The sequence below is a fragment of the Colias croceus genome, chromosome 28 (genome assembly GCF_905220415.1).
Source record: "Colias croceus chromosome 28, ilColCroc2.1".
NCBI classification, from domain to species: Eukaryota; Metazoa; Arthropoda; class Insecta; order Lepidoptera; family Pieridae; genus Colias; species Colias croceus.
In genome coordinates, this window is record NC_059564.1 from 4,087,123 (window position 1) to 4,114,879 (window position 27,757).

At 33.3% G+C, this 27,757-nt stretch overlaps 1 protein-coding gene across 1 annotated transcript in view; it reads left to right on the forward strand.

Annotated features, from left to right (window-relative positions):
* Positions 1-753: 753 nt before the first annotated feature.
* Positions 754-27,757, forward strand: part of LOC123703951 — a 28,757-nt gene continuing 1,753 nt past the window's right edge. Inside the window, exons 1-26 of the mRNA XM_045652164.1 lie at positions 754-844; positions 2,199-2,317; positions 2,878-4,089; positions 4,547-4,656; positions 5,086-5,178; positions 5,432-5,509; positions 6,027-6,067; positions 6,636-6,767; positions 6,842-6,897; positions 7,092-7,212; positions 7,404-7,454; positions 8,365-8,465; positions 9,096-9,266; positions 10,351-10,471; positions 10,908-11,060; positions 11,681-11,792; positions 12,583-12,721; positions 13,689-13,796; positions 14,542-14,668; positions 15,569-15,684; positions 16,071-16,163; positions 17,126-17,232; positions 17,485-17,581; positions 21,121-21,210; positions 22,230-22,335; positions 23,891-23,995. Of these exons, the coding sequence (XP_045508120.1) occupies positions 2,208-2,317; positions 2,878-4,089; positions 4,547-4,656; positions 5,086-5,178; positions 5,432-5,509; positions 6,027-6,067; positions 6,636-6,767; positions 6,842-6,897; positions 7,092-7,212; positions 7,404-7,454; positions 8,365-8,465; positions 9,096-9,266; positions 10,351-10,471; positions 10,908-11,060; positions 11,681-11,792; positions 12,583-12,721; positions 13,689-13,796; positions 14,542-14,668; positions 15,569-15,684; positions 16,071-16,163; positions 17,126-17,232; positions 17,485-17,581; positions 21,121-21,210; positions 22,230-22,335; positions 23,891-23,995 (3,750 nt within the window). The 5' untranslated portion in view covers positions 754-844; positions 2,199-2,207. The remainder of the gene's footprint in view (positions 845-2,198; positions 2,318-2,877; positions 4,090-4,546; positions 4,657-5,085; positions 5,179-5,431; positions 5,510-6,026; positions 6,068-6,635; positions 6,768-6,841; positions 6,898-7,091; positions 7,213-7,403; positions 7,455-8,364; positions 8,466-9,095; positions 9,267-10,350; positions 10,472-10,907; positions 11,061-11,680; positions 11,793-12,582; positions 12,722-13,688; positions 13,797-14,541; positions 14,669-15,568; positions 15,685-16,070; positions 16,164-17,125; positions 17,233-17,484; positions 17,582-21,120; positions 21,211-22,229; positions 22,336-23,890; positions 23,996-27,757) is intronic.

Here is a 27,757-nt window from a genome sequence, read left to right on the forward strand (position 1 = left end):
CCTTTGATTTGTATTTAGTTTGATTATTTTATTTCAATAAACCGTAGGATTTATGCGAATTATGTATATATGTTTGTAATATTGTTATTTCAATAATTCATATAAAGTAATAAATACGTTCAAAACAAATAATAAAGATACAGATTTTTACGATATGACATAAAAGATAACTATTTGTTTTTATTTTTTTATCAATCACACCCACGCTGATAACAATTTGAAAGTTTATGTGTTGCCATCAAACATTTATAAAATTCCCAAATTATATATGGTTCTTCTCATGGTTCTTCTGATGTAAAATAATTTTACAATTATTGTAATTATTAAAATATCATGCGGCATTAGCGACGTACAAAATTGACTTTCATATTTTGAAGCATTAAAAACAATACTGAAAAGTGAAATTCCTTAATTTAAATTAAATTTAATTTAATTTTTAATAGAACAACTATGGTGGAATAAAGATATTTAATTTCCCATAATTTGGGTAAATCTCTGTGGCTGGTACAATTTTTCAAGTGACATATTATATGGATTGTAAGCATTTTTAATAATTGAATTAGAAATAGGTACCATCCAGTTGTAAATAAGAAATTTTATTTAACGTAATAGAGTGATTTATAAATAAATCATTTGAGGTGATTTTATGAATCATAACCAAGAGCAGAGACAATAGAGTTTGTCATTGTCAATTCCAATTTTGACATCTGTGCTTTGCGGAAAAAGGCGCGATGATTTTGTTTTCAAAAATGTGAAACATGAAAATCAAATTATTCATTTGTTTTCCTTGTGTTGAATGCCAGTTGCATGCAAAACGACATTTTTTCCGGAAAATATCTAGCTGGTTAGTGAATTTATTTTTCTTCTTATTTTATAAACTTCTTATATTTTGCGCATTTGATGAGAATCATCATAGGCTAATGTCCATTTAATAATTTGTGTTTACTGGCCACTTACAATGAATTGTTTTTTCCTAATCCAACAAATAAATACTAGGCTGGAAAGTTTCCACATGTTTTTTACCTGAATAAATAATTTGCAAACAATGTAATGCCCTTTTCTAATTTCTCAACATACCTATACTTTTTACCTTCTTTTTACAATATATTCCAATTATATTGGTATTTTGACCTGTTTAGCACGAGTGCTATTCAAGTGATGATTTATTTAACGAACATGTATAATAGGTTTATAGCTAAGAAGTAATATATATCATGATTTCTAGTTTTATTATACATAACACAGGAGCCTAGTTTTAATTCAGAGTCTATACCGAGTATACTGTTATCACTATCACTACAACATAGTATAAAACAAAGTCACTTTCTCTGTCCCTATGTCCCTTTGTATGCTTAAATCTTTTAAACTACGCAACGGATTTTGATGCGGTTTTTTTTTAATAGATAGGCAATGCCACGTCATGGAGCCAAGAGGAAGGTTTTAATATATGATTTATTAGGTTTAAGTCAAAGCAGGCGAAGCCACGGGCGGTAAGCTAGTAGAATAATAATTTAGAAAATCAATATAAATAATTTTGTTACTTCTGTTAATGAAGTAGAACTTGATCTTGCTCCGAAATAGATGTACCTGGTTTTATAAATCCTAATTCTTATCTATTAACATAGGTATTTGTGTGTTAATCACTGCATAGAATATAACAAAGCCCTTTGTATGCTTAAATCTTTAAAAAAAACTAGACGCAACAGATTTTGATGCAGTTTTTTTTAATAGATAGAGCGATTCAAGAGGAAGGTTTTAGTATATAATTAAATAGGTTTAAGTCAAAGCGGGCGAAGCCGCGGGCGGTAAACTAGTTGAAAATAAAAGCACTCCCAAGTTTACACTAATATTATTATGAAAGTAAAAGATTTGTGTGTAAGAAATAAACTCAAAAGCAATATTAATTTTAAATATTAAAGTACCAATAGAATGCTTACTGAGTATATGTTTATGATAAATGAATAAAATATATTAATTATAATTCTCTCTATAAGAACCTCCCTTGTGCTTTAACAAAACAAAAATGTTAAAAATGCTTTAATTTTTAAAGCATTTTTAACATTTTTGGTTTGTTAAACAATTGGCCGAGCCATTTTCAAGTTATACACTTTTAAACAATTTGACAATTCATTTTTATTATATGGACAAGTTTTTGCATTTAATCCTTAATCATCTAATTTACCTTTTTAACTTTTCAGACATTCAAGATGGCGGACCCACCTCCTTTAGTGCTTTGTATGGATAATATAAATGGGGATGAAGTAGCGTTAAAAATCGAGCCGCATGATGATTTTCGACTGTTCTTGGATAAGGCTAAGTAAGTAATATTATATAGTGTTTTTACAATCTTTACTTAACCAAAGGTAGGTTTTTTAGGTGGAATATGGAATATAATCTACTATGTTCACTGTCACAGATCAATATTAAAAAGTATTAATATGTTTTTCTTTCTTTTTACTGTAAATTCAAGTTGTGAGATAAAAATAAACATATATTAGTAAAGTAAAGTTTTTGAATTTACCACCGTTTTATAGGATATATCCTATCTACACTAATATTATAAAGAGGAAAACTTTGTTTGTTTGTATGTTTAATTGTAATGAATAGGCTCATAAACTACTGGACCGATTTTGATTAAATTTGGCACAAACAATCTTTAGACCCTGAGAAAGAACATAGGCTACCTTTTATTGCGATATATGTACCATGGGCGAAGCCGGGGCGGACCGCTAGTATCCTATAAAACGGCATACTGAGTACTAGGAAATTGGGAATCTACCCTCAATTTTACTAGGAAAGTAATTGGAGCAGGAGCCTCTGATCATTCATCATAAAAATTACGTAAAAACTTCGATAAAACGTCACAATTTATTTCAGGTCAATGTTAGGCTTTGAGATCGACATAAACTCCATAACTGGAAACCAACCTGTATCCTTAGACGATAATATCTACCAATTCCTTCTAAACGCTGAACAAAATATAGCCAATTCTGGCTTACGACATACGTACGACACATTAGATTCAAATACAAATGACGACTTAGTATATGTACTCGATGATGGAACGCAAATTAGGGCTTCCCTGATCCATTTTGACAATGAAGATCCTCTAATCGATCTAACGTTAGAAAAAATACCTTTTGTCAAATATAAAGACGATCCTGACGAACTTACTGATATCAATAATGATAATATAAGTATTAAGGATGTGAATATTGAGAGTCCTGTGTCCAGATGGTCTAGTAATGCATCTAGTCCTAAAAGTTTTGTTAACAGCCTACCATTTAAACTAGTATGTAACAATACATCCAATTTTGAAGCTCAGTTCACTAAATATCTGGAATCTGGTGCTAAAACGTACACTATGTTAAACCCAGTCAATAGAAACGTATCTCCGACAAGTATTATTAAAGATAACTTTAAAAAGTATGACGATGATTGTCCAAAAAGTAATATATTTACACGAGAAGATATACTGAATATGTTTAAAGATTCTCCAGTTAACTCTCTACCGTACGATAAAAGTATAAATTATGATAAACGAAAGCATGTACGTAAAACTGATCCAACGAGAATTGTTCACAAGAATTGGTATAGATCTAACTTAGATTCTGCACAAAACCAGGATTGTTGTATTTGCGGAAGAATTGTTGAGAACAATCTAGAAAAAATGTATTTATTCGATAATGAAGACCAAAGAATACACAGATGTTCGCCGCAGAAAAGAATGTCAATGCAGTTGAAAATTATTTGCGAACAATGCTTGGCTGATAATTTTAAACTGTGCCTTGTGAAAAGTCCCAATGAAGCCTTAAACAGTGACGAATATTTGGTCATAAAGAACAACCAGCAATACATATTTCAAAATGTAACGGATATAGATTTGAAACGGCGTTGCTTCGACCATTCCAAAGACAAAATAGAGACCACAGACTCAATTCCCGCGCAAGAGAGTTCTAGTGACGTAGAGATTATAGAACCGGATATGGAGATAGATAAGGTCATAGACAATTTGGAGGAAGCTGATGAAGATGTTAAGGAGTTTTTAGGGAAATACCAGAATGATAAAATTTATGAATTGAAATGCAGGTTTGTAGTTCAATCTAATATATATAAAATTCTCGTGTCGCGTTTGTAGTTTAACTCCTCCGAAACTGCTTGATCGATTCTAATGAAATTTAGTTACATGTCGGGTAGTTCTTAGAATCGAACAACCCCTATATGTGAATCGAGTAAGGCAGAACAACATTTGCCGAGACATCTAGTCATAATAATATATTATAAACTATTTTTTGAAGAGAAACTTCTTTAAACGTGTTGAGATTAAAATTTAAATGTCGCGTCACGGCAATACCGTTACGTCATGTACTATGGCGACGATTTTGGTATCTTTGAATCTTGCTAAAGAAGTTTCACTTCCGACACGTGTGCTCGGCACACACGCTCTTTTCTAAAGGTATATTTTGTTATACCATTTATGATCAAATTTTACATAGAGTTGCAAGTTTTAAATTTTAAAACCGTTAAAATAATTATATTTAAAAAGGTTTTGCGATAAAATATTTGCGACACTTGAAGAAGTTATTGATCACTGCGAGGAACATAAGCACGATTTGTCCGAAGGGATTGTATATCCTTGTCCTTTGTGTGATTATGGTATGAAATTTAAAATTTACGGGTATTATCTATAATCTAGAATAAATTATGTATTTTATTTTAATTATTTATGTAGTCAGGTAGGTAACGAATTATAGCTTTAAGTGATGACATTAAAAAAATGAGGGTAGTTGGATTTATTGTAAAATGTTTAAAAACAAATGTGTTTCAAAGTAGTATAGTCTTAAGTAGTTAAAAATACATCACGGTTTGAGTGAATTAATTATTTGAACTGTAATTATTTGTAAGTTGTACTTAGTAATTTATTTTATTTGAATTTTTGTTTACTATAAATCTGAACATGTTTAAAACAGTTGAAGGTAGTTGTATATAGTGATTCTTAAATACCCTCAAATTCTTTAATATGTCTGAAAGCACGACCACGAGCAAATTTCTAGATTTAAAATAGTTTTTTTATTCGTATTTCAGGATATGCCAATTCAAAATGGTTGAAAGGTCATTTAAAAGCAGCTCACGATAAACCGAAAGAAGGAGATGCTTTAGAAGAAGTTAAAAAAGAGGGTAAGTAATAAAAACAAGGAAATTTCAATTTAAAATATTTATTTTATACTAGCGGACCGCCCGCGGCTTCGCCCGCTTTGTCTAAAATCTAATAAATTATATACTAAAACCTTCCTCTTGAATCGCTATCTCTTAAAAAAACCGCATCAAAATCCGATACGTAGTTTTAAAGATTTAATACACACACAGGGACAGAGAAAGCAACTTTGTTTAATACTGTCAACTGTGTAGTGATTTGTATGTTACATTTCAGAAAATGCAAATTCCTCGGATGAATCGTCGCCTGTGGCCAAAAGAACGAGAAGTGCTGTGAAAAAAGAAAACGATACAGGTGAGTTATAAGTTACTAAGCGGTCCGCCCCGGCTTCGCCCGTGGTACATATTTCGCAATAAAAGGTAGCCTATGTTCTTTCTCAGGGTCTAAAGATTGTCTGTGCCAAATTTCATCAAAATCGGTCCAAAGTAGTTTATGCGTGAAATCCATACATACATACAAACCTTTCCTCTTTATAATATTAGTATAGATAACATACATAAAGTTTATACAATACTACCTTTTTTCCGCGGCTTCGTCTGTGTCTAAAATAACCTTTTTCTATCGCATGTGCTACTTTTGATACTAAAATGAATATATCTTGTGTTTAGCTTCTAACAATGTATTGGCTAAAACTGTATTAAGTTTTTGAATGATGCAAGTTCAAATGTACAGGCAAAAATGAATTTAATCGGTTCACACGGTTCATATACCTATGATTAATTTGTGTGTTTGATAATCTGTTTAGTGAAAATATGTTAACAATTAGAAGTATGGTAACAGTTCACTTCAAATATATTAATTTAAATTTCAGATGCCAAAGACGATGAAAATAATACAATAATGACAACTGGGGTAAGAAATAAAATTATATACTTAGTCATTCATAAAAAATTATTTTCTTTAGTGGTGTGCTTCTATTTAACCTATATGTGGAATATCTAAACCAACAATAACTTTGAATTAACCAATATGTACTTAACTAGCTGAGCCCCGCGGATACACCCGCATTTACTCTGCTCCTGTTGGTCTTTAGCGTGATGATTATATACCTAGCCTTCCTCGATAAAAGGGCTGCTAACACCGAAAGAATTTTTCAAATCGGACCAGTAGTCCTGCGAATAGCGCGTACAAACAAACAAACTCTTCAGCTTTATAATATTAAGTAAAGATAAGTATAGATTCTTTAGAAACTTCTAAATTATTATTCTAACTAGCGGTCCGCCCCAGCTTCGCCAGTGGTACATATTTCGCAATAAAAGGTAGCCTATGTTCTTTCAGGGTCTAAAGATTCTCTGTGCCAAATTTCATCAAAACCGGTTGAGAGGTTTATGCGTGAAAACCATACAGACATACATACAAACCTTTCCTCTTTGTAATACAGTATACATTAACCTTTAAATTATTTGTAATAAAATGCCAGGTACCAACAGTTGAACTAAAAACCGAAGTGAAGCAAGAAGCCCTAGACAGTGATGATGAAGACATCTGGATAGTTCACACCGGTGATGATGCGCAGGAACAACAGCTGCAGAACTTGCTTAGACTTAACGAGGTTTAAAATATATTTTTTTAAATATTCCAATATTTTTTTTTCATTCAATAAACACTCAATATTTTTTGTTGCAGACTGAGAGCACACAAAAACATCAAGCTTTGACAAAACATAAATGTTTCAACTGCAGGTGATTTTTTCTTTCTTTCATTTAAAGAGAAATCATATTCAATTTTGTAATGCTTCTACTACATGGTTTTTGTGTTTTTTTTTTAACAATTGTAACAACAATGTTAAAAAAACTGTATGAATAACAAAATATATTTATTTATTAAATGTTAAAACTTAAAGAAGTTTATTTATAAAAAAAATATTGTTTTATAGTCGAATCTTCCCAACCGCGGAAAGTTTAACTACCCACAAATGTCGTAAACGAGGTAGGAAACGAAAATCTCCGACTGGACAATCTGGATTATATGTGCCCACTAAAGAGGACTTTTTGAAGGTAGATTATTTATTTTTTTTAGCTTTTAGTATGTTTTCAAGGTGTGGTAGCTATTTATTTCCTAATTTTATGACGTGTTTTTTGATCCTTAGAACACAGTTTTTTTATGCATGAAAAATTTAACAATTGTCTTATATTAAATTGTTGATGGGACAAAAATATCAAACTTTCTCATTAAAAATTATTTTCAGAGAGCCCAAGGCAGACCTAGACAAGCTAGCAGCACTAACGATAGCTTATTGGTAAGTACTTTTCGTATTATTAATGTTTTGTTATTTTTTTTTATTTGAATGACGTCATTATTTTTAACCTTTTTACACGGACTGCTCGAGCGGTCGGTCGTTGACTGCTCGAGCAGTCGCTACAAACCGCGCAGTTGACGGCTTGAAGCAGTCGCGACTGCTCGAGCAGTCCGTGTACGGCGGTGAATAAATGTCCATAGTTCGCGCGGTCGCGGCTTCGAGCCGTCGGTCTCAACTGCTTGAAGCAGTCCGTGTATGGCCGCCCTTTCAGCCTATTTTTTTTTAGAATAAAATTTTATTTATTTATTTATTTATTAAAAACTTTTTGTACACATACAGTAAACGTCTTTTTTAATGATTTATACAGAAAAAAATCTTTTTTGGAGATTACAATAAAACAGATTTTTTTTATCAATTATCTACCAGCTATGACATTATTAACAAAAGATGTAATTAGAAAATATAGACACGTGTTGTCCTGATAATATTCTCTTTCTCACTCTAATATGAGTAAAGTGTTATTTTCATATTTTCTTTCATATTTTAATATGTGCATACTTACCCAATTAATTGGTAGAATGTTTTTGCCAAATAATATTGTAATCATCACTACATAGTATAAAACAAAGTCGCTTTCTCTGTCCTTATGTATGCTTAAATCTTTAAAACTACGCTACGGATTTTGATGCGGTTTTTTTTAATAGATAGAGTGACTCAAGAGGAATGTTTAAGTATATAATTTATTATGTTTCAGACAAAGCGGGTGAAGCCGCGGGCGGTAAGCTAGTATGTTAATAAGTGCATACCTAATCAATGGTTAGAATGTATTAGCCACATAATATGTATAATTTGTAACATTCTTGAAAATAAATGTAATTTTAATTTGGATTCCGATTATCGAAACTTCCAGAAAGTACGAAAGAAGAGAAGCCGCGACGACAGTCCGCAAATAGTGACGTGCCACAATTGTAACGAATCTTTCTCTTCTAAAGTGAGATTGAAGTTTCATATGTAAGTAAAATAAATAAATATTTTACAGATAACTATTTTCTGCGATTTTTTATGTTTCAAAGATTTTTATTGAAGTGAAACTTCTTTATCGGGGTTGGAAAAAAATGTAGTGTGACATTTTTTCGTTAAACATGGTACATGCTGGAGGAGTTTTACGTAGGTATACCAATTTATTATTAGAGGGTCTTTATTATTGTTTAATGATCACATCAACATTAAACGAGAGGAATTGCTGCCTCTCCTCAAGGACGGCGACTACCATAGTTTTATAAGTCTATTAACAGAGTTTTTAATCGATAGATCCTTAAATATAGATCCCCCCTCCGAGCAGTTCCACTCCCCCAGCTCGCTGCTCAAAGACTAAAACAACCGTAGTTTTATAGGTCTACTAGCGGTTCGCCCCGGCTTCGCCCGTGGTACCTACATGTTTACGTTTTTTTTCATAAAAACTATCCTATCTCTCAAGTTGGATCGAACTGCACATGGTGTGCGAATTTTATTATAATCGGTTTAGTGGTTTAGGAGTCCATTGAGGACAAACATTGTGACACGAGATTTATATATATTAAGATTAAAAGAGCTTTTGATCAAATATAGATTTTGATTAAATATAGATCCTCCCCCTCCCAGGCAGTTCCACTCCCCCAGTTCGCTGCTCAAAGCCGGCAATTACCACTGCTCCGCTTGTCCTTCACACTTTTCAAATGAAGCAGAACTATTCGATCACGTGCACTTTAGACATTCGAGGCAAAGAAGATGGCAGTGTCCGCTCACTGGCTGCGGCAAGACTTTTCATTTGAGGTCAGTTAATTTTTATATAGATGTCGTGGTCATATCGTAGATTTGATAATTTCATGATATAAGTGGCCATTTCACGAAATGGTCGCATATCGTGAAACGGCCAATTTAGTTTGGCCACATCATGATGTGGTTTGGGCAGATCAATGATAATAAATCGTTATCGTCGATAAGAAATCGTTTCACGATATGGCCAATTAACGCACGGTTTTTTCATGAAATGACCAAAATTATTTGATCATATCGTAAAATAGTTACATTAATCGTTGGTAGAGGCGCTGCAAGCTCTGTGTTTATGTGATAAGATGGCGGCCGCTGGCGAAAATTAAATTATTCGCAGTTAAAAACTTCATAATTCGTTTAATAACAATATTATGAAGAATAGCGGTCCGCCCCGGCTTCGCCCGTGGTACATGTTTACGTTTTCTCTACATAAGATCCATCCTCGTACTTCAAGAAATATAATAAAAAAAGAATTATCGAAATCGGTTCAGTCGTTCTCGAGTTATGCGCTTACCAACACATTTTGCGATTCATTTTTATATATAAGAAGATAGAAAGATACAGAAAGAAGTATATAAAGATTATAAAAAAAAAGGCATAGCCTTAGCTTCATTTGATAAAATAAAGATACAGTAAAAAATAAATTAGATAAATCTTAATTAAAACAAAAAAGAAACGTGTTAAAATGATCCTGATGGTGATCAGCATATTTTGCAGATAAACTTTTTGAAAAATTAGTTTTCAGTGACGATTTTAACGATCGTCTTCTCGCCATTTCTTTATAGCCTATCGAGCTAGCCCTGCTCTTTATAACCTAACAAATCTTATTGCTAATCCTATTTTTTACTAGGATTATATCGATAAAGCTATAATCATTTCCTGTTAGTAGTAGAAGTAGTAAATGTTGGTAAAACTATAGTCATAGTGACTTGTTAACTAGTACTAGTTCAAATACAATAACAAAATGAAGAAATGGTTTTTTTTTCCTTCATCTTAAAAATATATGAAGTCTTATAAATATCTAATAAAATTTTATAAATTTTTACTACGAACATATAATTATAAATAAAATATTTTTATACAGGGCAACATTAACAAAGCATAGTCGCACGCACACAGACACGCGGCGGTACGTGTGTGTGACGTGCGGGAAGCGGTTTCTCGACAAACAGACGTTGGACGAACATGGCGTTACACATTTACAGGTAAAAAGTCCGTTTTTTAAATTATTTACAATAAACAATGCATCGAATGTTTGTTCGATACATTGTGACAACAAAATTAAATGAATTTCAAAGAATGGCGAATGCTCGATGTTCTGTTATCTCTAGAATCTAGTCGATGAGCACCTTTTATACAAAATCCATACTAATATTATAAATGCGAAAGTAACTCTGCCTGTCTGTCTGTCTGTTACTCAATCACGCCTTAACTACTGAACCAATTTGCATGAAATTTGGTATAGAGATATTTTGATACCCGAGAAAGGACATAGGCTACTTTTTATCCCGGGACATAGGATAGGTTTTATCCCGGAAATCCCAGGGGAACGGGAACTATGCGGGTTTTTCTTTGACTGCGCGGGCGAAGCCGCGGGCGGAAAGCTAGTACGATATAAAAAAAATAATTTCTTTTTAACAGATAAAACCGTACCAATGCCACATTTGCCTGAAACAACTGACCCGCCGTTCCCGACTGCGCATGCACCTACGTGCACACGAAGAAGCAAGTCCGAGGCTCTTGCGTGTGTGCGTTAATTGTTCTAGAGCCTTCCGTGACGTGGAGGAGGCTATGGTAAGTGGGAGGTTACCATGGCAACCGTGGTAGTCGCTATGGCAACCGGGTCTGTTGCCATGGCAACCGGTAACAGTGTTATAGCTAGTTTGTCAACTGTTCTAGAGCTTGCCGTGACGTGGAAGAGGCTATGGTAAGTGTCGTCATGGCAACTGGTGGTCGCCATAGCAACCGGTGCGGTCGCCATGACAACCGGTAATAGTGTCGCCATGGCAACCAAGATGGACTTAAAATAAAGCCCCGTACTTAATTGTATATATTATGTCGTCAAAATATTGTAGATTTGCTCACTTCATGAAATGATCGATCATTTCATGAAGTGAGCAAACCTACGATATGGCCACGACATATACACAGATTTATAATGTTAACAGGCTCTAATTCATAGTCTCAGAGTAAACACAGAGTACACCTTAGTATACTTATATTTTATGTATACTTAGTATTTTACACAGATAACAAAGGTTTGATTTGGCCAAAATACAAAAGTTACTACCTATATATTGTCTATATTGTGATGTATATAGGCACAACCAACAATTTACATATGCATTTGAATATAAATTTAAATATCACATTTATTGTTAATTTTTTTAATATTGATTTGTTTAAATTGGCAGGAGCACATCACAAAACACGCGGAGTGTGTTGTGGCGGTTGCGGGCGAAGCGAAGCGGCACGAAGCGGGACAACTGTCGCCCACCAGCGGGCTGGTTACACGTGCACATACACGTAATTATATACTTTACACGTTTACACGTAATTATATACAATACACTGATACACGTAATAATATATTATACATCTATACACGTAATCTATACTTCTATACTGTAGTGTATGTGCGTGAAAGAGAGGGAAGTATTATGTCATCTCTTGCGCACGTGCAACGGGGAGTGGGGACACATCACACTGCTCACAGTCTCACACAGCTCAGTTGGCCGCAGGCGGTCGGAGTGAGAGGACGTGTGCGTCTAAGAGCCGATAATAGGGAAGGACATACACTACATAATAAACTAATATTATAAAGCTGAAGAGTTTGTTTGTTTGAACGCGCTAATCTCAGGAACTACTGGTGCGATTTGAAAAATTCTTTCGGTATTAGATAGACCATTTATCGAGGAAGGCTATAGGCTATAATCATTACGCTAAGACCAATTGGAGTGGAGCTATGCGGGTGAAACTGCGGAGCATAGCTAGTATATTAAACACGTATACACGTAATATTCTATACATGTAACTATGTACTACTTTCCGTCCGCGGCTTCGCTCGTTTTAACTAAAACCATTTAAATTATATACTAAATTCCTCTTGAATCACTGTATCTATTTAAAAAAAACCGGAGCCAAATCCGTTGCGTAGTTTATAAGATTTAAGCATACAAAGGGACAGAGAAATAGACTTTGTTTTATATAATTTAAATGGTTTTATTCAAAGCGGGCGAAGCCGCGGGCGGAAACCTAGTAGCGATGTTTTTTAACTTTAGAAATTTTTATTATTACATATTTTTTCACATTCCAGAATGTTTCACGAAGCCAATACCACGCGAAGTGTCCACCGACGAGAGTCGAACCCTGCTCCACGGGTTGGACGCTACAGCGCTAACTATTGTGCGTGTGGTGCGGGTTGATAAGGCTTTCCGATGCGAGTATTGTGAGGAGTGAGTTGAAAACATATTTATATTTATTAAAAACTAGGTTTCCGCCCGCGGCTTCGCCAGCGTCAAAGAAAAACCCGCATAGTTCCCGTTCCCGTGGGATTTCCGGGATTGCGTCATTTTCCCGGGATAAAAAGTAGCCTATGTCCTTTCTCGGGTATCAAAATATCTCCATACCAAATTTAATGCAAATTGGTTCAGTAGTTTAGGCGTGATTGAGTAACAGACAGACAGACAGAGTTACTTTCGCATTTATAATATTAGTATGGATGACATGAAATACGTTGATTATGTCGATAAATCTTTAATATAAAAATGAGTCCCAAAATGTGTTGGTAAGCGCATAACTTGAGAACGGCTTAACCGATTTTGTTAATTCTTTTTTTATAATATTCCTTGAAGTACGAGGATTGTTCTTATGTAGAGAAAACGTGAATATGTACCACGGGCTAAGCCGGGGCGGACCGCTAGTAAAAAGATAAAAATAAAATGAAACTTAATCTAACTTAAATAAATGTATGCCAAAATAGGCCTGCCACTCAGTGCAGTACACTGATTTTTAGTGGTCGCCTTACTAGCTATGCACTACGGTTTTACCCGCATTGTTCCGCTCCTGTTGATCTTAGCGTGATGATATATAGCCTATAGCCTTCCTCGATGAATGGGCTATCTAACACCGAAAGAATTTTTCAAATCGGACCAGTAGTTCCTGAGATTAGCGCGTTCAAACGAACAAACAAACTCTTCAGCTTTATAATATTAGTACATTAATGTATTTACATTAACTGTTTATCATAATTTAAAAAATGAATTTAAAGAGTAGAAACATTTTTCCGCTAACGATATTTTCAATTTTCTACAATGTTTTTAAGTTAGATCCCTTCTTGTTTAATTCCGTTGAAATTGTAATGTTTTATTATAAGTCTCATCAAAATCTGCACATCCGTTACTAACCTACATTTATTTTTAGCGTGTTCTACTTGGAAGAAGCACTCAACTCGCACAGGTCAATACACAAGGGTGTGAAGAATCCGTTTGTCTGTCACATTTGTAAAGTCAGCTTTGCTACGTATTCCAGGTATTTATTGTTGTATTTATCCATACTTAATAGTATAAATGCGAAAGTAAGTCTGTCTGTCTGTCTGTCTGTTACTCAAGAACCAATTTGTATGAAATTTGGTATAGAGATATTTTGATACCCGAGAAAGGACATACTTTTTACCCTTACTTTTTACCCATACTTTTTAGGCTACTTTTTACCCCGGGAAACAGGATAGGTTTTATCCCGGAAATCCTAAGGGAACGGGAAAAATTGATTTTAAAAACCAGTTGATCTAAAATGTTTATAAATACATACATTTTTTTAAAATACCGTAAGCATAATATTCCTTACTAATATTATAGTGTTAAAAGCGATTTTATGATGTGATTTTTGTGCGCGTTCTATTATTTTTGTTTGTATTCATTAATAATTCTAATTTAAACTTTTACAGAGGAAATTTTATGCTTTTGTATGTATATTTTTAACCGACTTCAAAAAAAGGAGGAGTTTATCAATACGGCCTGTATGTTTTTTTTTATGTATGTACACCGATTACTCCGAACTTTCTGAACCAATTAACGTGATTCTTTTTTTGTTCGATGCGGGATGGTGTCGAATTGGTACCATAAAAATTTTATTCGGATAGGCCCAGTAGTTTTTTTATTTTATGAGCATTTTTGTCTGTATTTGTAAATGTTGCAAGTGCAAGTTTGAAGTCGGTTGTTTTTAACGCAGTTATCACTTGTATACTATGTAGTGAAGTTTATATTATTTATTCCAGATGTACAACACATAAAACAACACACGGCTTTTACAAGCGCAATTTGACCGACTGCAACAAGGAGGGTGCTAGTTCGAACATATTGGGTTATGGCGGCTTTCCCGTTGTCAAGCATTTTTTGTGCGAGGTATTTATCAATCTATCTATACTAATATTATAAAGAGGAAAGGTTTGTAATTATGTATGTATGTATGGTTTTCACGCATAAACTACTGGACCGATTTCAATGAAATTCAGCACACGTATAGAGGGTAACTTGGATTAACACATGGGATAGGTTTTATCCGGGAAATCCCACGAGAACGGGAGATACGCAGGTTTTTCTTTGAAAACGCGGGTGAAGCCGTGGGCGGAAAGCTAGTAAGAAATTAAAAAATTGGAGTTATTTGAAATCTGAAGTTAATAAAATCGTTGTCTGTTTGTAATCTATACTAATACTAGCTTTCCGCCCGCGGCTTCGCTCGCGTTTTCACAGAAAACCCCGCATAGTTTCCGTTCCCGAGGGATTTCCGGGATAAAACCTATCCTATCTCTCAAGTTGGATCGAACTGCACATGGTGTGCGAATTTTATTATAATCGGTTTAGTGGTTTAGGAGTCCATTGAGGACAAACATTGTGACACGAGATTTATATATATTAGAATTATAAAGCTGAAGAGTTTTTTTGAACGCGCTAATCTCGGGAACTACTGGTCCGATTTGAAAAATTCTTTCGGTGTTAGATAGCCCATTCATCGAGGAAGGCTATAGGCTATATATCATCACGCTAAGACCAACAGGAGCGGAGCAATGCGGGTGAAACTGCGGGGCACAGCTAGTAAATTATATGCAGTTACTGGTTTTCACACGGTTTGTCTAAAACTTAAATGATAATGATTTATAAGTACTAAAATCTTCTTCAATAATCACACTATCCAGTGATGAAAATTTAATCAAAATCTGTGCATTAGTTTTTTGAGTTTATTGCATACAGACATATAGAGAACTTTTTTTATAATATGTATTAATATATTATTGTTTTTTCCAGGATTGTGGCCGTTCCTACCTCCATTGGACATATTTACAAGTACACAGGCGTATGAAGCATGCAAACGAAAACTTTTTGTTCAAATGCAATCAGTGTGAATTGACCTTTCCCAATAGGTGAGTTAAAACTCAAAATTTATAATTTTGGCAAACTTTTGCTATGTTTTATCATCAATTTTTCTTTCAACTACTTACGATTCGATGTATTTAGTAAAAAGATGATATTTTAAATAAGAAATACTTAGTTAATTAGTTATGGAACGAAAAAATTGTTATTCTTTGCTACAATATTGTACTGTAATCCTCACACTAGACATAATAATTAGAAAATCTTTTAAATATTTTCGAAAATTATATTTAACTAGCTTTCCGCCCGCGGCTTCTTCAAATTGGACCCGTTCTTCCTGAGATTAGCGCGTTCAAACAAACAAACTCTTCAGCTTTATAATGTTAGTATGTATAGATTATAAATAAAAATATTATAAGTAATTAAATATCTGCAGTTGGAGTGTCGCATACCACAGGAAGAAAGTGCACGGCAAGACTTGTCAAGAAGATGGCGGCACTACTAAAATTGCTAGACAGGATTATTACAGGTAAAAATGTTAGAAAATACGTACATACGTACAGACACACAAACATAAACGCATAAATACGTATATATATACACACACATCTATACATATAATAAATCTGTAGAAGGGTCAATTCTGTACATTGAAAATATTGAAAAAATAAATAGCAGGGGGTGTTACTGGATCGATACCAAACCCAAATATGTGATTAAATAAATTTTTGTCTGTCTGTCTGTCTGTATGTTCAGGCATCACGTGAAAACTAGCGGTTCGATTTCGATGAAACTTGGTATATATCAATAAATAATAAATAAATCTTAATTTTTCTTAATTTTTCCGCGCGGACGGAGTCGCGGGCGGAAGCTAGTACTTTAATAAAATACTAAAGCTACATTATATTTTGGTAAAAATCCATTTTTTTTACGCAAAAATAAATACGTAAATTTCAGCAATTTACGTATTTTTCCAGGATAAAAATTATCCTATTTTACGCCCAGGATAATAAGGTATAATTATACCGAGTTTCATCGAAATCGAACTGTTAGTTTTCACGTGATGTCTTCACATACAGACAGACAGACATAAAAAAAAAATTTAATCACATATTTGTGTTTGGTATCGATCCAGTAACACCCCCTGCTATTTATTTTTTTCAATATTTTCAATGTACAGAATTGACCCTTCTACAGATTTATTATATAATGTACTAGCTGCTCCGCGCGGTTTCACCCCCGTGGCTCCACACCTGTTGGTCGTAGCGTGATGACACATAGCCTATAACCTTCCTTGATAAATGGGCTATATAACAGTGAAAGAATTTTTCAAATCGGACCAGTAGTTCCCGAGATTAGCGCGTTCAAACAAACAAACAAACAAACATACAAACAAACAAACAAACTCTTCAGCTTTATAATATTAGTATAGATAGATATTTTATATTTATTTTAAAGTATTTTTTTTAATTACTACATTACAATTTTTAGAATACCATGCCGCGACTGTGACGAAGTTTTGCCGAACAAGATTGAGCTTTATAAGCATAGACAGAAGATGCACTGCGATGAGTCGCTTGAAAATGAAGGATTTGAAGGTTGGTTAATGCTAAAAATAATTGTAATATTGACGGTTTTAAAACGCGTTATATTTCTATTGAAAAATATGTTTCATTAATTTTTGAGAATATGGTTTAAACTTTAAACTGTGGTTTAACAGTAGATATCGCTGAATTCTTTTTTTAGAGAAAGTTTTTTTTTTCTTTTTATTGTTTTAAGGTAATTTTCTCTTAGATATTTTATAGTTTACCAAAGTATTGAAACTTGCTTTAAATCGTGTTTTGTTTCAGCGAATATACCAGAAACAATAATAGGCAAGGATACAACAGTGTGCTCGAAATGTGGACACAATTTGCACAACGCGAACGCTCTGCAGAAACATTTGAAGTAAATTATATGTATATTGTTTATATTTTACACAATAATCTATATATATATAAAACTCAAAGGTGACTGATATAGTGATCTATCAACGCACAGCCCAAACCACTGGACGTATCGGGCTGAAATTTGGCATGCAGATAGATGTTAGGACGTAGGCATCCGCTAAGAAAGGATTTCCCGAAATTCTTGCGGGAACGGGGAAAAACGGGGATGCACGTACAAAGTCGTGGGAGGAAGCTAGTTATTTATATTTTAGACAATTATTATTTGATTTCATATTAGAAGTATAGTATACTAGCTTTTCGTCCGCGGCTTCGTCCGTTTTGTCTAAAACCTAATTCTACTTAATATTATAAATGCAAAAGTTTATGAGGATGGATGTGTGTGTGTTTGTTACTCTACACGCAAATACTGCTGAACTGATTACAATGAAATTTTGCACACATATCGCGGGTCTCAAACCATAGGGGCGTATCCACAAAACCCCTACTTTTCAGGAGAGACAAAAAACTTAATAACTTTTTTTCTGATTGAGCCACCTTGTTGTGTTTTTGCATGTAGCCTATATATTTACACTGCAGTTAATATGGAATGCTTGGTTTTAAGATATTCCCTCTGTAACACTAGTTTTTAGCTGATACGTCTATTTGCCATGACGAATAGACGGCAAAACTCCGTCAAATTTCCCCCATGAATGTATGGAATTTTTGGACGTATAACCCTTCTCCTTAAATTATTAATATTTATACTTATAGTTATTTTTACCTAGTCGGTGACTCAAAATATTGTAATTTAGGAATGAGAACCCATCGAAATTAACGTTATTTACGCGGTTTTTAAAATTCTTACGCCTGTTTGGCTTGGCATTTATATTGGGAGGCGTATGAATTCAAAGTAGAGGTATAAACCAGTTTTATTCTACAAACTAGACAAAAAAACAAATGGAAGTAATTACACAATATTTTCTGTGTGAAAATAAAAATAAGCATTAAAAAGAATTAAATTTATTTATAAATCTGAACATAGTTACCTACTTTAAATGACTAAAGTCACAAACATAACTACGTTAAAAACAACCGATTTCAATATGTAACGGAAAAGTAAAAAATAAAAAAAAGATTTGATGTTATTAATTATTACATATTATTTAGATGTGCTATTTACTAAATAGGTTTGATACTAAGTGCTTAGTGCTTGGCACCGACTTCAAAGCTATTTAATAAATAGCACATCTAAATAATTAATAATATAATAATATCAGATCTTTTTTTTCTTTTTTACTTTTCCGATATTGAAGTCGGTTGTTTTTAATGTAGTTATTTTTATTTAACACTTTATAGTGTATTTTTCAACACGAATCAAACGAGCCCAAACTCGATAAAGTTGAGTCAATATATTACTGAGTTCCAACGGCCACCTTCCGATTCCAACATCAAATCAGCTAAATTTCACAGCAGCATTTTTAATTAGGTCATCGAGATCAGACAAAAATGCTCATAAAATAAAAACTGCTAAACCTATCCGAATAATTTTTTTATGAGACCAATTCGACACCATTACGCATCAAACAAAAAAAGAAACCAGAAACCAGAAACCTAGGAGTAATCGGTGTACATACATAAAAAAAATATACCGGCCAAATTGATAACCCAATTTTTACATGATTTGCTGGAGACATTTCTTAGCATTGAAGCTACCACTGAATTTCGATTTTGTCCTGGGCAGCAATCAGAATAAAGAATCAGGTGTTCCACATTGGTAAGCTTGGTGATATAAGTATACAAACATGTTGAGACTTCATTTGCCCCTCTGTTTCTCTCGTACTCTGGCCAAAAGTAACAGTAGCCCGGTTTGCTCATTGCATTATGTATTGTGAAATTCATAAAGCCCAATTTCCTTTTATTAAAGATAGGTTTACCCAAAACTAATGGACAGTATAATACTACTTCGAAATCAAAGGTACAGACAAGAAGAGTAGAGTCAACCATTTTATCTTCTTCTTTTCTTCTTTGGCATATTCTTTCCTATTAACATGTTCTTCATACTCCTCCTGTTTTTCTTTCTGTTCTTCTTCGGGTAATTGCTCAAACTTATGATACCAACATTGGTCTATCCTCGGCTTGTGAAAATCTATATTATTTTCCAGAATTAATTCTTTGTATGAAAGCTTGCAGATAGGAACCTTATTATTCTCTATGCAATGTTCTTTATAAAATAACTAGCTTACCGCCCGCGGCTTCGCCCGCTTTCTCTAAAACGATTTGAAATTTAAACTATCCTATCTCTCAAGTTGGATCGAACTGCACATGGTGTGCGAATTTTATTATAATCGGTTAAGTGGTTTAGGAGTCTATTGAAGACAGACATTATGACACGAGATTTATATATATTAGAGATATATTATATAGTAAATTCACTAAAGTTATTCCACGCATTAGAATTACATCTACTCGCTTTGGCATCTCACTGCAGAATGATCGTGTTTCCGTGTTGTTGACATGACGATACGTCCACCAACTTGCTCTGTGACGTCCTCCTAGTGACGAAATCTTGAGACAACAATACTAAAATATGTAGACGTATGTGCATACGTCCGCAGTGATGACTAAATATCCCCAGGATCATGTTGACATTGATGGTCGTATGTGCATACGTCTATATGGCTCGACACAATGATTTCAGGTTAAAATAAAAAAAACAGTCGTATGTGCATACGTCTATAAGGCTCGTCAAAACTGCTTCAATAAGCAATAATATTGCTCTTATGTCTATTATACGGCTATATGGCCTAACAATAATTGTAGACTGTCTAGTTTACGGCAAATAATATTTTGCATTTTAAACAAAAAGTAATCAGTATTAAATTATAAGAAAAATTGAGGTTATGTATTGCTAAAAGTAGAATCCAATGGCATCAAAAACGAAAAATCGCATTTTTGCATATACGCCCCTATGGTTTGAGACCCGCGATATAGAGGGTAACTTGGATTAGCACATAGCATAGGTTTTATTCCGGAAATCCAACGGAAACTATGCGGGGTTTTCTTTGAAATCGCGGGCGAAGCCGCGGGCGGAAAGCTAGTAAATTATTTAATTAAAACCTTCCTCTTGAATCACTCTCCATAAAAAAAAATCTGTGCGTGTACTAGTGTTCACACGTAAGAAGTGATATACACATACATATTTAATTTTAAATAAATACTTATAAAGATAATTAACGCCCAAACACAGAGCGAACATCTATGTTCATCACACAAATATTTGCCCCGGGTGGAAATCGAACCCACGACCTCTGGCTTGGAAGGCAGGCCCACTACCAACCAAGCCAACCAGCCAGTCGTACCGAAATGAATATACCGAATGATTTTTATTTATGTAAATACATATATGTATGTACCGATGTACGAATTCGATATAATATGTGTGTACCGATTCGATCCGCGAATAATAGGAATTTGGTCGCATTTTTCCTGAAAGAAGGTAACGCGAATAGAGAGCTTTTACTGTATTATTAAAATATATTATTTTTGTCACTTTTTCAGAGAAGTGCACGGCGTAAACGCGTGTGGTGCTAACAGGAATCGGGACGAAAGGAACGTAGCTTGTGACCTGTGTGGAGTTAGCTTTAGACGGTGGGTTTCATTTAAAATAGTTATTTTTAATTAAATATATCCATTATTGTTAATTATATATTTGGTTTTTAAATTGTATTACACGAGAGAAGGAAAAATGTAACCTAAATCACTTTCAAGTAACGTACCTATCTACAGAGACAATAAATTATAACTTTAGATAGCGCCGTTGTGACGTGCAAGATGGACAAACTAACACATTTTAATATTAGCAAGGATGCATATGATTTTGAATTTGATATAAGTTTTATAGCATTCAAATATTACAATTTTAAAAATAATTTAAAAAAATTAATCAAGAGGTGCGGAGTTCGAACGTCCTGCCTTCTAATGTAATATCAATTTTTTGTCAATTTACAAAAAAAAATGATATTACATTAGAAGTGAAGTCTTAATATCAATTTTTTAATACTCTACTTATATTTAATACTCTACTAATATTTTAATACCACTTTATTAATATTTTTATACCATTTTATTAATATTTTAATACCATTTTATTAATATTTTAATACCATTTTATTAATATTTTAATACCACTTTATTAATATTTTAATACCACTTTATTAATATTTTAATACCATTTTATTAATATTTTTATACCATTTTATTAATATTTTAATACCATTTTATTAATATTTTAATACCATTTTATTAATATTTTAATACCATTTTATTAATATTTTAATACCACTTTATTAATATTTTAATACCACTTTATTAATATTTTAATACCATTTTATTAATATTTTTATACCATTTTATTAATATTTTAATACCATTTTATTAATATTTTAATACCATTTTATTAATACTTTAATACCACTTTATTAATATTTTAATACCACAATATTTTAATACCATTTTATTAATATTTTAATACCACTTTATTAATATTTTAATACCATTTTATTAATATTTTATTAATATTTTAATACCATTTTATTAATATTTTATTAATATTTTAATACCATTTTATTAAAATTTTTATACCATTTTCCTAATAATCTAATGAATAGCAGTTCGCGAACGAACGCAGCGGGAACGCGAGCGAAGCGATGTGCTAGATGTAGACTGCGAAACGATTTGAGACATTTAGCCGCAAGGAAACTTGTTGTTATCGAGGTATTTAGGTAGATAAGTAGGTATTTATTGATTAAACTGTATTTTATGTAATTTTAATATGTATTGTAGCTATAGTGATGTGATATTTATCTGTACTATGATTTAGATACAATTTATTTTTAAAAAATATTTATCTTGATCTATGAATTGTGCTAAATAATGTAATCTTCTAATATATAAAAATCAATGCCACTTTTCGTTGTAATTCCATAACTCGAGAACGGCTGAACCGATTTCGATAATTCTTTTTTTATTATATTCCTTGAAGTACGAGGATGGTTCTTATGTAGAGAAAACGTTAATATGTACCACGGGCGAAGCCGGGGCGGACCGCTAGTTTTTAATAAATTTTGTTAAACCTCAATTGTGCTGTGTACATACAATTTGTCTGGCATTTTACCGCAACAGGTGATTAAATTTGTGTATAATTAGTCAAAATTGTCAGCTGTGATGTGTACCTATTTAAATAAATAAATAAATCCATACTAATATTATAAATGCGAAAGTAACTCTGTCTGTCTGTCTGTCTGTTACTCAATCACGCTTAAACTACTGAACCAATTTTCATGAAATTTGGTATGGAGATATTTTGATACCCGAGAAAGGACATAGGCTACTTTTTATCCCGGGAAAATGACGCAATCCCGGAAATCCCACGGGAACGGGAACTATGCGGGTTTTACTTTGACTGCGCGGGCGAAGCCGCGGACGGAAACCTAGTTTACTATATTTTATCTATTACTAGCTATGCCCCGCGGTTTTACCCGCATTGCTCGTATACAAATACGCATCATAATGGATATGAGATAATATAATAACGTATATTAAATCTAGCCTCCTAATATTTAATACTAGCTGCGCTCCGCGGTTTCACCCGCGTGGCTCCGCTCCTGTTGGTCTTAGCGTGATGATATATAGCCTATAGCCTTCCTCGATAAATGGGCTATCTAACACCGAAAGAATTTTTCAAATCGGACCAGTAGTTCCCGAGATAAGCGCGTTCAAAAAACAAACTCTTCAGCTTACCGTCCATAGTTTTCAAGTTATTTCTGTATTAAATTCCATACAAATCGGTTGAGTGGTTGAGGTGTGAATAAGAGACAGACAAACAGAGTTAATAGATATAGATATAGACTAGATTAGAGCCAGCGGCTTCGCCCGCATTTCAAAGGAAAACCCGCATAGTTCCCGTTCCCATGAGATGTCCGGGATAAAACCTATCCTATGTGTTCCAAGTTACCCTCTATATGTGTGCTAAATTTCATTGTAATCGATTCAGCAGAATTTGCGTGAAAGAGTAACAAACACACACATACGCATCCTCAAAATCTTTCGCATTTATAATATTAGTAGGATTTAGGGCCGATTTTTCAATCCTTGGTTAAAATTTATCCGTCCAATAAAGTATTACACGAACATTTTAAAATGTCACCTGTAAACTGTCAAATACGGACATTTTTAAAATGGTAGTTTACTACGTTATTCGATGAATAAGTTTTAACCAAGGGTCCAAGGATTGAAAAATCAGCCCTAAATAAATAAATAAATATTACAGGTGCAAGGTTTGAATCCCAGTCCGGAGCAAGTTTTACAACATTTGGTTCAAAATAACATCAACCGGGATAAAGTTATTGACGTATCTGTTGTTTCTTTTGCTAAGGTATGGTTTTTTTATTTATTTGTTAAGAAAAAATATTTTTTTTTATTTAGTAAAAAGTTGTTTTTGTTTGTAGAAGTTTTACGGAAATATGCGTAAAAAATACGTTAAACTAGCTGTTCCCCGCGGTTTCACCCGCATTGCTCCGCTCCTGTTGGACTTAGCGTTATGATATATGGCCTATAGCCTTCCTCGATAAACCGATATAATTTTTCAAATCGGACCAGTAGTTCCCTAGATTAGCGCGTTCAAACAAACAAACAAACTCTTCAGCTTTATAATATTAGTATAGATTAGGTACGAAATAACATTACCTACACAGTTTTGAAAAATAGAAATCAAGATTATTGATACGAAACATTGTTATTCAAGTGGGTAACGTAACGGCACCAGTCTTGTACAGATTAAGGAAAAAATTCAAGTTTTTTGCAAATTTCTCATAGGTTTTTTAATTTTATTGGATATTGTTTTTGAATACCTTTAGTTCAATGTTAGTTTAACATAACCATTGTTAGAAAAAAGATTACAATGCATAAATAATGAAGTTATTAATAAATTAAAAAACCACTTTTTTGCACCAGTGTTGGACAGTTAAAATCTAATGATGGACACCCAGTTTTGGACAACATCCAGTTATGAACACCCATTTATGGACTGTACCTAAAGTTGTTTCTCCAGTTATTTACACTTGGAGAAGACTTATAGTTATCAATAAAATGTTGCAAATGATGATTGGAATACAATAAATCTGGGATGTATTTATAAAAAATAGTATTTATTAATTATTTTGCATACTTATAATATTTTAAACAGTCTTAATTTCCATTTTATAGGAAAAAATTGGACAAATGCATCGTTAAATAAGAGTTGTGTCTGTTAAGAAAAAACAATATGGGTTTTCTATTATTACTCAATAAGTCAGGGATGAAAAATATAACTAAAAAAAGTACTGCCACACATCCATCCATTTTGGGAACTCTTCTTCTTCGTCGTATCACTCTAGTCAGAGTGAAGGGTGGTCAACATGAGGTTTGAAGGGTAGATGTTACCCGCTTCACGATGTTCCACCATATCTCTCTGTTTCCTGGAATTCCGCTACACTCGTGAAGTGAACCGCCAATAGCAGCCTTAATCTGATCGATCCATCGATATGGATTCCAAATTGTAGCACGAGGCGAAAAGCTTCTTTTAAACTGTTGTCAAGATGGTGTGGATTAAATTTAAGCGTGTGTGCTGTATGGTGGTGGAATTTAGCAGCAGACCGCTGTCTACTGCTAAATTGGAATGGATCGCTATCCAAACAGTTCATCAGAGATGATAGATGCGTTACAATGCGCTTATGGATGCGATTTATCTACGCAGTGATAGAGGATGAAGAGAGAACGAGTCGCACAGCACATAATGACCCATTGTTCTAAAATATATTCTTCATGTTCAGATATATATTATGTTGTTGGACCCATTGAGCAGACCTTAGGACTTTTAACTGATAGTTTATTGTGCAAAATTATTCTTGGCACTTCAAATCCTTCAGCGGCTTTTGTTACTTTATCCCCATTATTAAGGGCATTGATTGCATTACCAATTTGTCGGGGAGTGTAATTTTGAACAAAAAATATCAATGTCCATTATAGGAACCAAAGCAAATCCAGTCATGGACAATTGCAATATTGGAACCCTGTGTTCGAAATGGTCGTGATAGGTATATTATTAATCAGAAAGAAAAGACAATATAGAAAAGCGCATGTAATTAATATCTTAAAAAAAAGTTTAGTTTCGACATTTGTCCATAAATGGATATATCCATAGAATTAAATCCAGTTATGGACACTGACGAATTTTATTTAAACAACTTAACCTATCATGATACTAAATCGTGTAATATTTCGTACACTTAACTACTATAAATAAAAGTAATGTCAAATTTTGCTAAGATTTATACAAAAATTCTTAAAAACAAAATTGTGTCCTCACTTCCTTAAGGATTTCCTTAGTAAAAACGGACTTCTTAGAAACGAGTCGCAGCAACTAAACACAAAGTTATGCCATCTTCAAACATTTTGACCGAATAAGACGAAGTGTCGTATTTTGATAGTTTATGAACCAAACTTTTATTTTAAGTATTGCCAAATTATATAACGTTTATTTTGGTCTTATTATTTAAATTTTATATTTATTTTGTCCATTACTGGATGCTTGTCCACCACTGGTGCCGTTACCTTAGTAGGTTCGATATATAATTAAATAAGTTTCGAAGTGAAACTTCTTTAGGCGCGTTGAGAGTAAAATTTCAAGGTCGCGTCATGACCTTTACGTCATGAAGTAAGGCGACGATTTTGGTATCTTCGAATCTTGCCAAAAAAGTTTGATTTCTGACACGTGTGCTCGGCATACACGCTCTTTTTTTAATAAAAAAATGTCATTAATGCATGCGGGTTCAGTATTATCCATACTTATAATATTATAAATGCGAAAGTAACTCTGTCTGTCTGTTACTCAATCACGCCAATAACTACTGAACCAATTTGCATGAAATTTGGTATGGAGATATTTTGATACCCGAGACAGGACATAGGATAGATTTTATCCCGGAAATCCCACGGGAACGGGAACTATGCGGGTTTTTCTTTGACTGCGCGGGCGAAGCCGCGGGTGGAAAGCTAGTGTTATATAATTTAACTTTTTATGTTTAAATATAAAAATTAATATTATTGAATACAAAGCACAAAGGAAAAAAATCTCATTAATCTTTATTTTTCCTTTCACAAAGATAAATATTAAAAGTTAATTGAATATTGACTTATCTATGGTAATATATTTTTTTCCGGAAACTGCTATAATAAAGAGATAACTAATATTACATGTAAACGCAATTAGAGGAAAGATTATAAATAGATCATAGATCGATAATCTTTGATATTGTAAAAACCATTATGTTTTTGCCAATTCATTGAAAATTGATTTTTTTTTCACTACATAGTATAAAACAAAGTCGCTTTCTCTGTCCCTATGTCCCTTTGTATGCTTAAATCTTTAAAACTACGCAACGGATTTTGATGCGGTTGTTTTAATAGATAGAGTGATTCAAGAGGAAGGTTTTAGTATATAATTTATTAGGTTTTAGACAAAGCGGACGAAGCCGCGGGCGGTAAGCTAGTAAATTATATTCAAGAATTATTTTAATTTATTTTTATTGGGTTTGGTGCCGTTTTCGATGATCCTTTTCTTATTTGGAAGGTGGTGCCTTCCATAAGGTCCTATAAATTTTGTTGTTCTAGTTTCGAGTTATGATATATTATGATACTAGCTTACCGCCCGCGGCTTCGCCCGCATTCTCTTAAAACGATTTGAGATTTAAACTATCCTATCTCTCAAGTTGGATCGAACTGCACATGGTGTGCGAATTTTATTATAATCGGTTAAGTGGTTTAGGAGTCCATTGAGGACAAACATTGTGACACGAGATTTATATATATTAAGATATTATGTAGTTAGATATAAGTTACAGATTATGTAATATTTACATGATGTTAAAAGAGCAACTATGGAGTTTCTTGCCGATTCTTCTCCATAGATACTGCTTTCCGAATCGGTGGTAAATGTTAAAAATACTTATGTAATGACGATTCGAAAGTGCTACTAAATAGTAGTCTAATTGAATAAATAAATGTTTGAGTTTGAGTTTGAGTTCGAGGCTGTTTAGTTTTTTCGTTAAACAGTTATATATTATGAAGTTGCCTCTAAAAGGTTGTCTGGTAGAAATCA